Consider the following 19,452-nt stretch of genomic DNA (forward strand, 5'->3'; position numbering starts at 1 on the left):
GACTGAAACTCAGATTACTTGCCCAAAATCAAAGGAGTATTTTTAAAAAGAATAAGAGAATGTTTTGATTTTGTGTGTATCTTGTGGAAGCCAAGGAAGCTTGAATATATGTGTGCAGAGAAGAGGGCAACGGCCAACATAGTTTTCAAAGGGAAACTGCCAACCTTAAAAAGAGGAGTATCATGTGCCATTGGCCAACTAATAAAATAGGTAATCAAGGAGGCAACGGTTAGCCATTAATAATCGACTATGAATGAGTGTAACCCGAATTATCAATGGCATCCTCAACAACTTAATTCAAACGAATAGATCATGAATGAATATTGTAATAGATACAATATTCCAATAACAATAAACCGTTAAAGAATAACGGGTACCAAAAGATAAGATGTCCATAACCCACTTACCGCTTCTCAAACAAGTAGTATAAAACTACTCCAAAGAATAAACGACATAAAGTTTTGGTAAATTATCAAAGTGGGACTTTCTCTTTTATTTCCTCTCACCTTTCTTTGTATTTCACTTAAGATCTTCCAACACAATGTACAACTAATAAAAGTATATCATTTTCTCTTAGAAATCTACTAGATTTATGAACGAAATGATGAATGTGTTAACTACAAGTCTACTTTGACTTTTAACATAACTTTGACTTTTTTTTTTTTTTTTTGTTGTGATATGAATAAACTATAAACAAGTTAGGTGTTGTATTTATCTTATATACTCCGTATAATTGAAATTAAGTATTAAAATTTACAATTTTTAATCATGTATAATTAAAGATATTGATACTCAAAATTATGATAAAAGTTTGTTGAAACTCATTATAGCCCACTTGTAAGTGTCTCACATTGGAGAAAGACGATAGATGATTTCACTTTGTTTGCCACATTGTAACCTCCATTGGCCTTGTTTGTGGATCGAACTCTCCTCCTCCTTAGCTTGTTCGGTTTTTCCAACCGGTAGAAGTTGAAAACAACAGTAAGTGCAATTGATCATGATCGGATAAGATGGTCAAAAATATGCACGCATTGACTTGTTTGTTGAATGGCATAAATAATGTTAGCCTGTAAAGATACCTTAAGTTCACTGTCACTCGTCTATATTATAGATAATTAGAATAGCTTGCTAATTAAATCGACGAATTAGTATTATGTATTGTACTAGCTAAGTACATGATTTTAGTTCAATGATATTGGAATTGTTGGATCGAAACATCAAGGCAATGTACAACATAGCCTTACGAATTCTTGATTAATAAAAGAGGCCACAAAATCTCACATTTAATATGAAATTTCTCATCATGTCTTTCCTTAGTTGATATACAAAGGTCACTAGGTCAGATTGGTAAGAATAAGAATTCAACAAATTAAACAAACTTAGCAAGCTTTAATTATCTTCGACTTCTCTATCTTTGCTTCTATAAGTCTAATAAATCTAAAAAATGGCATTCTTACCACTGCTCGTTTTTTGAGTTTTAATCTCCTCCAAAATTTCATCTAATTTTTTTTCTAGGGATATTCTATAAGAAGATCTCCTGAAATCGAGAGAAAATCTCTAATCACTTAAGCTATTATCCACCTTTACAGATGACAATGTATTGAGTAGAAGCTTCAAGAAGCACTGAGCTTGGTCCAGTTAGCAAAAACTCCAGCTCACCAAAAGTAGTTATAAGTTATAACTGATTCTTAGTTTGTTAGGTATTTTTACGGTCAGCATTTATTTCATTAATTAATTGTAATAAGTGGTTTCAACCACCTTAAAACCACCTTGGGATAGTACTATTAATAGCCTAGGATTAGTTGGTTGTAATTCATTCAAAGCTTAATTTTAGTACACATGCTCGAACTCTAAGGACAGATGAAATTACACTATTGCCCCTTTTACGGTTTTACCTCTATTGCCACTTGGATTCTTATCTACTGCCACTTGAAATTACACTATTGCCACCAATGACGGATCCAGGGGGTGGCCAGCCCAGGCTATGGCCCTCCCCGACCCATGATCCAAAATCAGTATAATTAATCTACGTTGTATTAGTACATCTTAGAAATAACTAGGTTGAGTTGGATGGATCACTAACCATGAAACCCTTGTGTCTAGAGTTCGAAACCTAATGCCCACAATTACCAGATTTTTTTCCCCAACATTTAATTTGGTCCACGCTATTTATTACATTTATTGCTAAATGCTCAGCCTTTTTCTTTTTCTTTTTTTTTCATTTAAATTTTTTTTTTTTGGCTTAAGAAAATATAAATATGTAATTAAAATATTCTTTAGGAAAAATTGATTCTAATAATCCCACCTTTAGCCGGTTCGCTGTTAATAATCTCACCTTTAGCCGGTTCGCTGTTAATAATCTCACCTTTAGATTATTATTTAATAATCCCACCTTTATAGAGGATCTTCTTCTATTGGTCCCTCGTGACCGGTAACCTGAACAACGTGTAAACTTTTTTTTAAAAAAAAAAAAATTGAGTGACACATGTCACTAAATTATTGGTAAAAAAAATGGTTAAAAAAAACCTAATTTTTTTTTAAAAAAAAAAAACCAAGCCAGCCCCAACGAACACCCTAAGGTCCCTAACCCCGACCTCCGGCAGCCCCTCCTCCACCGCCGAACCCCCACCCCCACCACCTGAACCCCATTCCCACCTTTCCCCGACAAAAACTGGCCCGATTCCAACCCTCACCCATGAAAACCATCAAAGCCCTTAATTTCAAGGAATAAAAAAAAACAATGGATTTATTTCAAGAGATGACTTTAGGTTGAATTTGGGTAAGAGTTTCAGGGATTTCTGGTGGTTTTCGGCGATTTAGGGCATTGTCGGCGAGTAGAGGGGGTTTCGGCGGTTGGGTGGGATTTTAGGGTGGTGGCTGAAGTGGTTTCGGGGGATGGGATTCGGGTTAGGGGATGATTTTGGGGGTTGATTTTGGTCGGTGGTGGGTGTGGTGGTTTCGGTGGGGTGGTTTTCGGTAATGGGGGGTTTCGGCCGGCCATTTTCAGGGGTATGGGTGGCGGCTGGCCGGTTTTTGTGGGCTGAGGTAAGGTTAGGTGGCTGGTGGGTGGAGCCGAGGAGGTGGCTGGTGGGTTTTTTTCTTTTTTTTTCAGTTTTGTTTTTTATTTTTCCTGTTTTGTTTTTTATTTTTTCATTTTATTTTAGGTTTTATTTTTCAGTCAATTTAAACACGACACATGGCATATTAACTTGTAAAAACCGGTTATCAACAGGATAGGGACCAACAGAAGAAGATCCCTTATAAAGGTGGGATTATTAAATAATAATTTAAATGTGGGATTATTAATAGCGAACCGACTAAAAGTGGGATTATTAGAATCAATTTTTCCTATTCTTTATTTATTATTCTTTGTGATAGAAATCTAAAGCTAGATTGACATATGAATATACTTTAAAGATTTTGCCTGGTCTATATTTATTTTCTAGATCCGTCGTTGATTGCCACAAAATTAGTTAGTTGCCATCCATCCAAAATTAATATCTACTGCCACTTGAAATTACACTATTGCCCCTTTTATGGTTTTACCTCGATTCAGAATATATTCCCTGCCTCTACATCCATACACACCGGTACACCACTACATAGGACCACTTCCAAATTTTCCATTGCACCAAACCGGTGAAAGTTGGGGCGTACAGGTTGATTTTTGGCAAATTGGCTAGTGGGCTTGGTCATTTGCATGTTTTTAGTGAGCTCAATCAGTGAGCCTAGCTTAGACCCAAGGCACACGTATAATACAAGATACAGCCTACATTCATTGTTACATTTTATTTGGTAGGTAAGGATAAGGCAGCCTATCAGACACCATCATTGTAAAATAGACTCGCCAATAAAAAGAGATTTCACGTCATGTATTTATTTTATACAGAGTATCAAAACAAAACCTAATAAACAACAATATACTTCTTTTGTTTTTTTTATTTTTATCAGTAGGTAGTTTCTTACAACATTTTACCTTTTATTAGATAGTGTCTTATAACATTTTTTACTTGGTAATTTCTCACAAAATTTAGATTTTATTAGGTAGTTTCTGACAAAAAAAAACCCTCAAAATTATTATCTTGTGTAATGCAAAGTGTATATATCAAGGGTTTGCTTTTTGCTAACACAACATGCCGGCTACCTAGGCCAGGCTATGTGTACAATAAGTTTATGGAAGATTAGCATGAGCCTAGCAAGTCACAACTTTTTCTTGGCTTGTGTTAAATTTGTAAGTTGTAACGGCATATATTCTATGCGTGCCCAACTCTATATAAAATATTATATTTCACAATGACAATATGACTATCCTCAATACATGAAAGTCATACTTTCTCCGTTTTTTAATAGTTGCAGCAGTTTGACTTTTACATTATTCATGTGTTTCACTTTGACTAGCTTTGATGATTTATACATAAATAAATATATAGTCATGTGGGATCTTGTTAAATTCGCCTCAATTTGTATAATTTTAATATCTAAAATTTATAATTTTTACATATTGGTAATCAAAGATATTAACGATTTAAAACATGCATCGCCAAGCGTGAAAAAGTTTAGTGTTGCAACTATTAAAAAAAACAGAGGAAGTAGGAGTTTGTTAGAAGACTAACCAATTAACTCATTTTTTTTTAAAAAAAAGGATAAAATATTATTATTATTATTATTATTATTATTATTATTATTATTAAATAACAAAAACCTACAAAGTCAAAAGATTTACAAGAAATTAGTGGGGAGCCGAGATACAATCTGGGCCCCCACCCCTCTAGCTATAGCGAACCCAATCCTGTTAAAGATGTGAGCAGCCGCACGAGCTCCAATATCCTGAGTCCTAGCGAACGCCTGAACCCGCTTCAGCAACGCAACGGCATCCTTCTCTAATTCCCCCAATGAAGAAAAGGAGAAAGGAAGAAAACCATAGCCAATAGCCCTGCAACGCGCCCCATACTTGTCTCGCTTCCGCTGAGCCGCAGCCGACATAACACGACCAGGAACGAAGTCAGACAACCCAGATTGAGTCAATGGAGAAGACCCCGTCAAGTCAACACATACATCTAGGCCTCTATCCCAGGAGTTAAGAAACACATCTGTTGGCCGAAGAGCCCCTTCGTTCCCTCCAGTTAACCCAACGTTGACCTCCTTCCTTGCAGAAATCCCAGAGCGGAAACAAATATCAACAAGGGTATCACGAACAACGTTATGCCGATATTTAATACCCACCATCCCAGCACAAGACACTGCATGATCCCCATAAATATCCCCATCAAAAACTCTTGAGCAAGCAGAACAAGGTGCCGATACGGAGAACAAGGGAACACCCAACCGGTAGCAAAGAACACAACGGTAAGTCTTACCATTCATAGTCTGACCCAGACCTGATATCGGGACCGCTAGCAACCAGGCAGAAGAGTAATCCCCCTGCTGGGACTTCCATAAGGCAACCTGACGCGGAGACAAGGAGAAAGTGGATTCTGCAGATGCAGTGACCTTCGTGAAATATATATCTGCCAATTTCTTCATGAGTTTGGGGGCAGCGATCTCACCAGGGTAACGCAAAAGGTCAGTCTCCACAGTCCTATTAAAAAGACTAAGAGCGTCGTCGAAGGCCGGACCTGGACCAACAATACCAGAATTGCGAAGAAGCGAAGCCTGTAGACCAGAAGACTGCAAACGCGACGCAAGGAAAGCATAGTGTCGAACATCACCCGCTGAATAGACACCCAGTCCTCCATAAGAAAAAGGTAAGGTGGCAAGGCGCCATTGCCAATCACCAAAACCTGGCCCCGAAGCAGTTACAATGCGCTCCACAGAACCTCGAAGGGCCACATCAAAAGAAATCTGGGCCGCTTCAAAAAGACGAGGAGGACAAGTGCGCATAGAAAAGTAGAGTTTTGAAACTCCAGTACACGCACGAAGAAGTAATAACTCACATTGGGGATCCTCAAGCTTAGCAACAGCATCCATGAGCACAATGGTCTTCGACACCCTCTGCGAAACAAGCTCACCACAGAAAGAGGCATCCGCACTGACAGGACCCCCAAGCAACTTAACACCATGAGTCATACAACCTACAAATTAAAAGTCATACAACCTACGGTAAATTAGTGGAAAACCGAGATATAATTTGGGCCCCACTCCTCTAGCTATAGAAAAGCTTACCCTAATGAAGATATGAGCTGCAGCACGAGCCCCAATGTCTTGCGTCGTCGAGAACCTCTGAATCTGCTTCAGCATCGCAACAGCCTCCTTCTTTAATTCCCCAAGTGAAGAAAAGGAGAAAGGAGTGAAACCATATTCAATCACCCGACAACGAGCTTCATACTTAATCCGCTTCCGATGAGCCGCATCAGCCACAACCCGTCCAGGAACAAATTAAAGTTAGATAGCCCTGTTTGTGTCAAAGGAGAAGATCCTGTGAAGTCGACACATACATCACGACCACTATTCCATGAATAAATTAACACATCGGCAGGTCTAAGGGTCTGTCATTCCCTCTAGACAACCCTATGTCAACCTCCTTTCTTGCTGAAATCCCAGATCTATAAGTCACAATAAAATATTGACAAATTCTTAAATGTGGCTGGCTATTCAATGTGAACATTCATTATGGAGTTACTTCGTCTATGTTATAGGGGTTACTTTATCAGTTTTGTAGAGTTATTACATATTTTTTGAGAAAGATTGTTTTTACTACATTTTTAGGTGGGGGATCGGAAAGTGTAGTCAAAGTAAATATGTATAAGTAGTACGTGAAAAAGGTTAAAATGTCAATTAATTTTAAACGGAGAGGGTAATTTTTTGCGTTATAAGTATGGCCAATTTGTTTGCCATATAATACAACTCTCAAGGTTATATTTACAAATAAAACCACTAAACAATGGAGAGATTGAATATTCTTGCCATCTTTTTGCTCGTGACTACCTCTTTGGCAGGTTCAATTCATTTATGCCTAAAACTCATTTAATTTTTCATACAATATTGTTTGCAGTATGGTATTTTATCATCAGTTATATCATACAATTTAAATTTTTTTGAGGTTCATTGCATTAATGTATATTTTCTAACTTATTATACTTTGGCAGTTTGATTCCTAGTTAAATTTGTTAACCAACTAAACTAGGAATCGAACTGCCAAACTAAATTAAGGGTTTGTTCTTTTCAGCTTATTTTCAATTCGGTTCTTAATTTTCTTCTCTCATAAAATGTTCAGTTCAGTTCCGTTTAGTCAATCAGAACAGGCCCTAACACTATTTCACATTAGTCTTTTTTTTTAATTATTGTTTAAGTAATAATAAATGAATTTAGTAATATATTATAGAAATAAACAAATTTGATCGAAAAGCATTAAGAACATAACTATATTATCTAATTACATTTACATATTTACAATAACATATATTAATGTAACTAATTTATATTATATGGATTTACATGTAGTGCCAACATGGGGAAGGATGGAAAACACCAAAAATGAGAAACAAGAAATACTAGCTGAGGTGAAGAAGATGGAAATGGGACAAAATTTAAGGTTATACCGGTGGTTGTAAAAGAAGAAGTGGTGGAAATAGTGGAAGAGCCGCCAAAGACGGCGAGGTTGCGCGGTTGCGCCCGAGTGCGTGAAAATTGTGTACATGTCTCATGCTGTCAGACTAGCGATAATGGAAATCCCGTCATTTGTTCTAGAGGTCTATACAATGCAGTTTGTGTAGAACTCTATCCTCCTCCTGATTGGCCTGAGATGCTCAGAAAATTTCTCAATATATAATTAATGTGGTTTTTTAAAATGAAATAAATATGCTTGCAGATTGTGATTGAAAAAAAAAAGTGAAAGCTAGTTTTAAATTAGCTTTTACTAAGCAAAATGAAGCAAATTAAGAGGTTGTTTAGTTCACCTGATTTTAGCTGATCTGATCTGATCTAAATTTATTTTTTCTGATCTGATCTGATCTGAACTTATTTTTTCTGATCTGATCTGAACTTATTTTTTCTGATTTGACCTTATTTTAATTATTTCAATATTCTACTTTTAATGTTAATTAATATTAATTTTTAATTATTATTATTGTTATTATTATTATTATATTATTATTATTATTATATGATATTATATTATTATTATTATATGATATTATTATTATTATTATATTATATTGTATTATATTATTATTATATTATATTATATTATATTATTATTACTATTATATTATTATTACTATTATATTATATTATATTATATTATATTATATTATATTATATTATATTATATTATATTATATTATATTATATTATATTATATTATATTATATTATATTATATTATATTATATTATATTATATTATATTATATTATATTATATTATTATTAAATAATAATAATAATATCATTATTGTTAATTGAATTGTTTCTAAAATTTCATTCTCCTTTTTTTATTTAAGCTTTTATATTTAACTTGTTTAGGGTGTTTAAGTGTTTTTTTATTCATTTGTTCCTCTATTGAACCTTTTTTTTTATATACAGAAAAAGACTCTACCGAGTTGGAACCTCTCATAGGTTCTTCCGACCCATGTTAGCGCTAGGCTCCTCTATTGAAACTTGGAAGACATGATTTGGGTCACGCACGAATTACACTCCGTAAGTAAATTAAAAGTGCCAAAAAAAAAATTAAAATGATACTCGTACAAAATAGATTGGTACTACATTTTTTAATGTTGTTTCATGCATGAGTTGTTTGCACTATATTGGTGTTACACGGTTACACACACTATTGCACGAAATTGTTGACTTTTTACAAATTACAATGAGTTGATCAAATAATAGACTAACTCACTCTTAGTTGTTTCAAATCAAGTTAGTTTTTAACATCACTTGTTTAAAACATATAATCATATTATATAATTAACCATTAACTAGATTATGGTGTGAATGATACTCCAAAAGTATCACAATAAGCTATAGAACATCTATTTTTATAAAATATAAAATAATTTATTTGTGAAATTCCAAAAGTAGAAAATGTGTCCGATTGAAAATTAAAATGCCCAAATAACCAAAACAACTTTGTCGTTAGTCTATGGCATTTAGGGTTGGCTTTCTGTAGAGAAAGAAATACTAATCTTATAAAAGAAATAAGTACTCATAAGGTCAGAACCCATAAAAATGTGGACTGTTTGGTTGAGTTTAGAAAAGGCGTGGAATCACTGGAATTGAGTGATAAAGGTTTGGAATAGTGTGAAAAATAAAATTGGTAAAATTGTACGTAGTATAAGAGTTGAAGTGTTGAACTATAGAGTAGAGAATTGTAAGACCAAATTGCAAAACTAAAACTAAGAACACGTACTCTACAAATCAAACAACTCCATAAACTTGAAATTATCATTACCACCCTAATGAAGAAAGATTATAGAAAAAATACAGCAGATGTAGCTACGGAATTCATGTCGCTAGGGTTCATATAAACAAGTTAAAAAAGAAACATTTACATTTTTTCATTCATTAAGATCAAACGCGAGATTTCTACTCGTAAAATTTGTACATATCAATTTCACTAGTATAGATGGTTTAGTCACTAAGGAATCAATTCTGAACATGTATGTATGTTCAAAGAATCAAAGATGATAGAATTATTCAATGATCACAACATAATAAATGTGGTCAATTTTAGGGCAGAAAACACACAAGTACCCATAAATGTAATTGTACGTACTGTTAATTTTTTTGGTCACCCTAGGCTATTGCTTGCAGACCAAGGTTAAGGCTAAAAATGCGTAAATTATAAGCAACAGTCATGAAATTTACGACTCTTCAGTCTTCACTGTTTAAGCTTATTCAGGCAAAGAGTTCTATCACCACTCTGACCACCTTATTTTCTCACGTAGTCAACCCATAGAGAGAGTGATAATGGGTCAATTTTGGTCTCTTTTCCAAAAAAATTAAGATTTTTTGATGCATTAGTAACAAATAAATAAATAGATAAATAAACGATGGGATTGTATGTTATTCGAGTAAATCAAGTCCGAATATGACCACTTACACGCATATATGTTTTTAACTTCAAGTAAGGTAAGGAAAATGATTCATAATTAACCTTATTTTCAGCTATATAAGTTTAGCTTTTCAATTCATGTAGCAAATGCAGCATATAAATGATTTTTATTTTAATTAACCTTTTGGAATGATTTAATTATTTTTTTACTTTGTTTTCTGTTCTTTAATTTTTCACTTTTTCAGATTTTGACCTTGCTTTTTTTTTTTCCCATAACAACTGTCTATCTCTTTTTCTGTACTCATACTTTCTCTCTCCTCTCTGTTTTTTGTGCTTACTTTACACTCTTCACCATTGTTGCTACTCTTCACCATTTTTTTTATTTTGAATTACTTTTTTTATAATCTGAATTGGGTTTCTCGGTATTGTAATTTTACTGTCAGTCAATTCTAGAAATCTGAATTGGGTGACAAAAATATTAATTGGGAGTATTGGTAGTTTGGTACTACAGTTTTTTTTTGTGTATATATATATTTTTTTCGTATTGCAATATCTCTTACCTACAACACATCAATCTCTCCCAAATTTTGTCCTTCTGTTGGTCATTGTAGTAGCTTGCTCGTATACAATCTCGTCGACAGGTAAATACCTTAACTCTTTGTTATTTTTTTTATTATATTTTCATAATTTCATCTACAATCATCACTTCATCTGTTGGGCGTCTATAGTATACAGTTGAATAATTTCAGAATTTATTTTACATACATACGAAGTATACATTTGGGAGCTTATAATTGAACTTATAACTTGATGGAAGTTACGTGTAGTTGATACAATACTTCAATACTTATAATTATAATTGAACTTATAATTTTACATACTACGTAGTTACGGAGTATAATTTCGTCTACAATCATCACTTCATCACACACCCACCACACGCACCAACCCTTCCACCAGCCCCCCCATCCCCACCACACGCACCCACTGCACACACCCACTGCACATACCCACCACACGCACCCACCACACGCACCCACCACCCCCGAAAACACCCAAACCGTTCGAAATTAACCACAAATCCCAGATCCCCACCACCACCTTCCCCCACCTCGGCATTCCCAACCCTCCCAAACCACCACCGTCACCACCCCAACCGTCCAAAACCTACCACAAAAACCAACCAAAAATCGAATTTCAACAATTTAAAAAAAAAAAATTAAAATCATGAAATCTTACCTCAAAATCTGAAATAGGTTCGAACTTCACCTCAAACTTGGTTAATAAGGCCAAATTCGACCAATAAACCTCTAGCTTTAGAGTTTTCTTGGTCGAAATTGACCTTAAAAACCTTTAAAAATGACAATAGATGCTTCGTTAATGGCGGCTTGGTTAGTGGTTGATGAGAGAGAATAGAAAAGGAGGAGGAGGAGAACTCAATCGAAAATAGAGAGGAGAAGGAAAAGATATCAGAGGAGGAAGGTAAAGAGATATTACGGGGAGAAGGAGGAAGGAGGAGAGGAGAGAGAAAGGGAAAAGAGGCAGAGGAGAGGAAAGAGAAAAGAGAAATGAAAGGGGAGGGGAATTAGGGTTTTCGGGTTTTTATGGTTGTTTTTTTTTTTAATTTTAGGGAAATTGTTATATTGAAGAGGAATGGAAAATTAAATTATAAAATTCGGTAAACTCTTGTTTTGTGCTTGCGTGAACTTTGCGGTTGATGTGATGTAACCATTACAATTTACGCCACTAGTTCTGAAAACCCATTTATTTATTTATTTTTTTTAAATAAAAATAAATTGCAAAATAATAGAAAGAGGATTGTGAGAAAACCAAAAATATGGCCAATGCAGGGATCAAACCTGGGGTTATTAGCTCGACGCTCTAACCAACCAACTCAGCTAATGGGCAATTTGATGATAATCTATGTCCTTGGTTATTTGGTCCTAGTTTCTCAATAGATGTTAGAAGTGGAACGTATATATTTTTTGATGAAGAAGAAACATAACGTATATATTTATGTACTTATTTTGATTATCTATATCCTTCATGCATGAAACTAATAATTTTAAAGTGCTCTTGATCGTAGTGTAATGGCTGGTAGGGTAGCATGGTCTGATGACAGTACAGAATTTTTTTTGGACATATGCTTGGAGATGAAAGCAGGTGGACTATCAAAGGTTAATTGGGATAGAATAGTGAGTACTTTGAACGTTAAAAGTGGGAAGAATTTCAACATTAAACAAGCAAGAAATCATTGGGATGATTTAAGGAAAAGGTTCAAAAATTGGAATGAAATGGAACTCAATTGGACCGGTCTTACATTTGATCCTATTACTGGTTGTCCTGTAGTTGAACAAGATGATAGGTGGAATATATTTGTGAAGGTACGACATTTTATTTATCCATTTTGTTGCATTATGACCTCTACAATACTAGTTTATTTTAAAATTTATTTAATCGAAGTTTTGTGCATTTATGCAGAAACATAAAGGTCTGCCTGCGAGTCCTAAGGAGACCATTGCCTCATCTAGAGAAGTTACGGGCACTTTTTTCAGGGTCTTTTGCTACTAGCAAATGGAGTTTTTCTCCCGAATTAGGTGGGGAACAAATTGGTAAAGAAAATGAGGAAAGGTCCGGGGACAGTGATGAAAATATAGGAGATATGGAAATAAGTAGGGGAATAAATAATTCGGATGATGAACAGAGCATTTCACCTCCTAAAAGTACCTCGTTGGGGAAACGTAAGAGTGATGGGTGTACTAGTAAACTTAAAAAAAAAAACAAGGGTAGTAACATTGACTCTTGTATAGAGTTGTTGAAAGTGTCTATTGAAACTAATTGTAAGCAAGGGAGTGGTAATAAGTATAAAGATGTCTCAGATGCTCTATACAATATTGAGGCTATTGTTCAACAAGGAGAAGGATTTATTTACCAATGTATGAATTTTCTTCATCATGGCGATAATGCAGATTTCTTCTTAGGTCTCCGTACTGATGATCAGAAGATCATGTATTTGAAGACAGCATTTCAAGATCCAACATTGGGTGGTCCTTAATTAGTTTTTTGGGGAGATGAGTATTTGAAGTTAACTTTGGATTATGTTTTCCTATGACTTGTTTTGCACTTTCATATGTTCTTTGTTAGTTATTTGATGTTGTTCTAGTTTTAATTAAGGTTCCACATATGAAGCTACTATTTTTTTCTGACCTTTAGGTTTAAGTAGCTTCATATGATGCTATTGCTTTTCAGGTGATCTAATTAAGATGCTTTAGCCTTTATTTTAAAAGTCATTGTTGATTTTATTTTACAAATTGAATAATGTTGGTATTTTGTTGGTTTATGTTGTAGAATGGATAACACACTTCCAATGTGCTTGACAATTATCGCATTGGAAGAGCTAAAGAGACTTCTTACACCAATTGAGAGATTGCCTCTAAGGTTAGGTGGAGAATCTAGTAGCGAATACATAAACAGACTACTACATGCCCATCCTGATTTATGCAAAGAACAATTGAGATTAGATAGAAACATATTTGTGGATCTTGTTACTTGCATGAAAAATAAAAATTTATTATCGGATGGTCGTTACATATCTGTGGCTGAGCAATTAGGAATATTTTTATATATCATGGCTAAAGGCAGTTCTTATCGTGATGCTGCCGGTCGATTTCAGCACTCTATTGCAACAATTGGGTTGTACTTTAAACAAGTACTGGAAGCAATGGTTCATTTGTCTACCGAGATCATAAGACCATACCAAAGTTTGACCGTGGTGCCAAAAAAAATAGGTGACAGCACAAAATATTGGCCATATTTCAAGGTATTAAGAAACATTATTATTATCTTGCATTGTCATTATATTATTTTATGCATATGCAATATATAATCACTTATAAAATGTATCCTAAATGTTAATGAACTATTAGGATTGTGTTGGAGCATTGGATGGGACTCATATAAATGCAGTTGTAAGCGATGATGATGGTGTGGCACACCGAGGGCGTAAAGGAAAAAAAACATGGAATGTTTTGGCTGCTTGTTCCTTTGATAGGCTTTTCACGTTTATCAACGTTGGATTTGAAGGTAGTGCTCATGATATTACTGTATGGAACCATTGCTTAACTGTACCAGAATTTCGATTTCCCCATCCACCTCCAGGTATAATTTAAAATAGTGTATGTTTTTACTCCATACATGACACTATACTAATATGCTGTATAATTTTATTTTGTAACAGGAAAATATTATCTAGTAGATTCTGGATATCCGAATACCGTTGGATATTTGAGTCCAATAAAAGAAAAAGATATTAGAACCCATTTGCCTGAATTTCGAAATGGTCCACCACCACAAGGCATGCTTGAAATTTTTAATTATCTTCACTCTTCACTTCGAACAACGATCGAGAGATGTTTTGGACATTTAAAAGGTCGATGGAAAATATTGACAATGATGCCACAAATGGACACTAAACATCAATTGGCAATTATGGTTGCTACATTCGCACTTCACAATTTTATTCGATTACATGAGTTGGATATACCCATTGATAGTGGTATAGAAATCGAACCAAGAGCAGATTATGATTTGTTTAACGAGAATCGTAAAGCTGTAATGAAAGAAGTACAACTTAATATAGCGAAGGAAATTTAGAACGTCTTGAAATGAAAATTATATTTGTAAACGTTTATGATTTGGAGCTTATAATGAAATTTTAATTATTATCGTTTATTGTTTGTGCTATTTAATAACATAGACAATGTTGCTAGTTCAAACAAACGATAAAATCAAATCCGATACATCATAAATCAATAATAATAATAATAATAATAATAATAATAATAATAATAATAATAATAATAATAATAATTTGATCTGAACTTATTTTTTCTGATCTGAACTTATTTTTTTTGATCTGATCTGATCTGAACTTATTTTTTCTGATCTGATCTGATCTGAACTTATTTTTCCTGATCTGATCTGATCTGAACTTATTTTTTCTGATCTGATCTGATCTGAACTTATTTCTTCTGATCTAATCTGATCTGATCTGAACTTATTTTTTCTGATCTGATCTGATCTGAACTTATTTTTTCTGAAATAAGTAAAAATAAGGTGAACTAAACAGGGCCTAAAACTGCAAGAGAGCTATCAAAATTTGTGTGATGTTTCATATGTTTGTAAGTTTGTTATGCATGGTTGTTATATACATTACATGTATATGCAACCTTCAATTTAATAATGTATACCTACTCTTTATCTTTGTTGATCATGAATAAAAGTGTACCATGTATGAGTTTTATGTTGTTGGTGAAACCTTTGGATGTAAATTATATTGTATATTTCCGATCATCCTCATTTTTTAAATTGCAATAACTTTAATTTGTGTTTGACACAAAAATAAAATAAAATAATTAAAAAAAAAATTCAGGTGTACCAACATTTGCTATACAGTTGGCTTATAATAATAATGGAAAATTGTCTGAAAGAGACTTATAAAAAGTTAATTATTCTCTTATAAAATATTTTAAAAAAAAAAAAATCGGTATAACAGGTTGCAGGTAAAGGGACTAATTTGAGAAGGGACCCTATAGTTGGGATTATTCTGATATAGACATTAGTTTAGATTAAAATGAGAAGGGGGCTAATATAGTTTGGATTATCTATGTTAATTTTTCCATTACATATATGATAGATGATCAACCTCAATAGGACTCTAAAACATATATGTTGGGTCAAAAGCGAACCAAATTTGCTTTAGAATGTTTCAATCACCGTATGATATAATCACATTTAATTTCTAATAATATATAAATGATTGGGTGCACAATAAGTTATTGTGCATTGGGTTTATTCTAGAATAATACTTAAAGAGGTAGATAATTCATTAAGACCTTTTAAAACCATTAATCCAATAGATACAACTGATTATATTCTAAGCAACAAAGATTTCGATGGTTCTACAATTATAGATTGGGAGAGGGAGCTGGCCGGGAATTGGCTGCAGAGGAAGTGAGAGAGATTGAGTTTTTATTTCACAAATTTTCCAAAAAGGTTGGTGTACGTTAATTTATTGTAAAAAGGGTTACAGTTATCTTAAAAGTATGAAAAAAATGCATATTGTAGCCATTTCAAGTAAGAATTTTGCAAATTGCAGCCATTGTAAAAAAATTATTAATTGCAGCCCAAAAGTTCTTATAAATTGTAAATTGCAACCTAATTCAATTTTTCATCGTTGTGTGTCGAAAAAATGTTCGGTTAAGGTTTTAGCAATCATTTTAGTCTTTAAATAGTTAACGTAAATGCCTCATTTTTACAGCAACAAATATTTTCCCACAAATCGATACATTTTGTTACGCAAAACAAGGCACTAATGTTATTTTTTTGTAAATTCCGAGATCAATTCTCGAACACTTAAAGACTAAAATGGCCCCTAAATCTTAACCGAATATTTTTCGACGCGCAAACTGATGAAAAAATTGAATTGAGTTGCAATTTACAATTTATAAAACTTTTGGAGTGCAGTTTGCAATTTATTGTTTTTTAAATAATTGCAATTTACAAAGTGCAAACTTTAAATGGCTCCAATTGGCAAATTTTCCTAAAAGTATTTAAAGTTACCCTTTAATTATACTACAAAAGTTATTATTTTTCTAATAATAAATATTATTTTACAAAAAACTTATAATTTATTAGAATAATCTTATTAGCCTTTAGTATGTAATAATCATGAATCTATAAGAAAGTATACATTAAAATAAAATTCAAACTAACGACAAATTAAAGGTTGTTATATTCTTTAAGGGGTTGTTACCATAAAAATAGTTAAAGTTGCTCTCAAACTGATCGTCTTACAATAAAATTAACGTACACTCACCTTACACAACACTTATTATTTTTTTATTTCATCTTTTGGCCACCATGCCCATCACCCTCTTGTTAATTAAGATCTTATCTAAGTTTTGTCCTATCAAAAAGATGTTGGCCATAAAAAATATATATGCATGTGTTTAATATGTTGTCCACATGAAATCAAAAAGATAATGTCAATGGATAGGCCTCATCTTATTCCCTTTGCATTTTGACATCTAGGAGATACTATAAATTATTACAAATTTTTGTATGTGGCAGGGGTTACCTATAGGGTATTACTGATTTTGGTCAGGATGTTACTTGTAGATGTTATTTGTATTCTGCCACTCTGGAGTTACTTGTATGATCTTACTGCTTTTGGTCAGGTGTTACTAATTTGGTATGTGGGTTTGGTATGGGGTTACTTGTAGGGGTTACTCATAATACAAGTAACACTTACGAGTAACTCATATAAGTAACCCCAAAATACAAGTAACCTTTGACAAAACCAGTAACATCCTACAAATAACCCCTGCCGCATCATGTGACCTGCTACACTGAAAACCTCTAATAATGTATTTATTATTTTAAAAAATAGTAATCTATAATGTATGGTTAAATTTTGGGTAGCATATGGTCAAAAATGGATATTTAATCTTTTATATATAAGTTTGAATTTTATACAAAATGAATTTTATCCTGCATTATATGGTCTTAATTCTCTTTTTCTCGTATTTTCCTTGTCTCATTTGATAAGGTAACAAAATTAACACTATTTAACATCAGTCTTTTTTTTTTAATTTAGTTTAAATTATTGTTTAAGTAATAATAAATGAATTTTGTACTCTCTCTGTTTTTTTTTTTAATTGCAACACTTTGATTTTTGCAAAATTCACATATCATGGTTGACTTAACTTTATCACCTCTATATAAAATAAATAAAACACTAACAACAACAATTGGCTTATTTACCACATGGATAATAAATCGGCTTAAAAAGGTCTTAACAAGAAAAACATAACCACATTAATGAATCCTAAACTATTGGATAAAGAATGAAAATAACCTAAATTGTACTAGTGGATAATGAACGTGAAATTGTACTGGATAATAAACGTGTTTGCATGAAAAAGAATGAAAATATATACAGCATATGTAAAAAAAATTATAGAAATTATTCCGTAACAAATATGAAAAGTGGAAAGAACATAAGTATTTACATAGTTACAATAACATGTATTAATGTAACTAATTTGTATTATATGGATTTACATGTAGTGCCAACATGGGGAAGGATGGAAAACACCAAAAACGAGAAACAAGAAATACTAGCTGAGGTGAAGAAAATGGAAATGGGACAAAATTTTAAGGTTATACCGGTGGTTGTAAAAGAAGAAGTGGTGGAAATAGTGGAAGAGCCACCAAAGACGGCGAGGTTGGGTGGTTGTGCCGGAGTGGGTGAAAATTGTGTATTTGTCTCATGCTGTCCGACTAGCAATGCTAGAAATCCTATCATGTGTTCTGAAGGTCCATACAATTCAGTTTGTGTTGAACTCTTTCCTCCTCCTTATTGGCCTCAGATGCTCAGAAAATTTCTAAGAATATAATTAATTAATGTGGTTTGTTTCAAATAAAATAAATATGCTTCTTGCAGTTTGTGATTCAAAAAAAAAAGAGTGAAAGCTAATTTTAAGGATGTTTATATTGTCACTATACTGAATTATCAATAGTCAAATTTTTAATTTTTTTTTTAACCATGGTCAAACAATATTTTTATTATTTTCCTTTTTAAATTCAATTTTTATTTTCCAAAATATATTATTGAATTTCCGAAATTATTTTATAATTTTTGAAATTTATTTATTTATTAAAATCAGTTTTTAATAAAATAAAAAAATAACATTAAATTTAAAAAATCAAAATAAAAAAAAAATTGTTCTTCATTATTCATCATTGTTATTCAAGTTTGTTCATCCATGGATAAGATCGATTAACCACCGTTATGGTAATATTTGTCCCGTCAATACACTCGCACATCAATGAAAATTGAAAATATGCATCGATTTACATATTATATGTGAAGAGTTCATTCGAAATTTGGATTCATGTGTGAATCTGGGATTGTTTTTAATCCTACAACAATATATGTTAATTGGATAATCGCAAACAAGGAATGTGAAATCGGTCACTATATGCATGCGGAAATTTAAAAAAAAAAATAACAATTTTTAAAAATCTGGGTTTGTGAGCAAATTGGAGAAGACAACTATTTTTGTTTTGGAATACTTGTTTGATCCGAAAAAAAAAAGATATAGTTTTCAATTCTATTTGTATAAGGCATTAACCCAAATGCTAATAGGACATTACCTACAAAACACAATATTATTGTTTATTTGGTCTACGACCATATGTTATTTTGGACATTGCTAATTATTAGTTCATACTGTGCATGCATTAATATCCTAATATTTTTCTTAATTGATATCAATTAGGCATGGTCCTCAATCCTCATTCACTAGCCAAGTCACTATGTACATATACCAAGTTTGATATCAATGATCACTTCTATATCAGCTATTGTGGTTTGATTTCTGTATGCATATTCCTCAAAATTA

The 19,452-nt window shown here is 32.8% G+C and overlaps 1 protein-coding gene, 1 long non-coding RNA gene and 1 pseudogene across 2 annotated transcripts; all 3 read left to right on the forward strand.

Moving 5' to 3' along the window:
• The first annotated feature begins 6,828 nt into the window (after positions 1 to 6,828).
• Positions 6,829 to 7,688, forward strand: LOC110723896. Its single transcript, XR_002511782.1, has 2 exons — positions 6,829 to 6,935; positions 7,441 to 7,688. It is a non-coding gene; the product is annotated as an uncharacterized LOC110723896 (long non-coding RNA).
• Positions 7,689 to 10,549: 2,861 nt separating this feature from the next.
• On the forward strand, positions 10,550 to 14,716 carry LOC110723895 (annotated as a pseudogene).
• Positions 13,335 to 14,638, forward strand: LOC110723655. Its single transcript, XM_021902998.1, has 3 exons — positions 13,335 to 13,805; positions 13,912 to 14,143; positions 14,223 to 14,638. Exons 1-3 carry the CDS (start codon positions 13,335 to 13,337, stop codon positions 14,636 to 14,638), a joined length of 1,119 nt encoding a protein of 372 aa, XP_021758690.1.
• Positions 14,717 to 19,452: the final 4,736 nt, after the last annotated feature.

The sequence above is a fragment of the Chenopodium quinoa genome, unplaced genomic scaffold (assembly GCF_001683475.1).
Source record: "Chenopodium quinoa cultivar QQ74 unplaced genomic scaffold, ASM168347v1, whole genome shotgun sequence".
NCBI lineage: Eukaryota > Viridiplantae > Streptophyta > Magnoliopsida > Caryophyllales > Amaranthaceae > Chenopodium > Chenopodium quinoa.

Bases quoted from the DNA above. Each gene is read 5' to 3' on its own strand.
- LOC110723655 (XM_021902998.1), top strand. From the start codon at position 13,335: ATGGATAACACACTTCCAATGTGCTTGACAATTATCGCATTGGAAGAG. The intron at 13,806-13,911 runs GTATTAAGAAAC...ATGAACTATTAG, and splicing joins AATATTGGCCATATTTCAAG to GATTGTGTTGGAGCATTGGA. The intron at 14,144-14,222 runs GTATAATTTAAA...ATTTTGTAACAG, and splicing joins ATTTCCCCATCCACCTCCAG to GAAAATATTATCTAGTAGAT.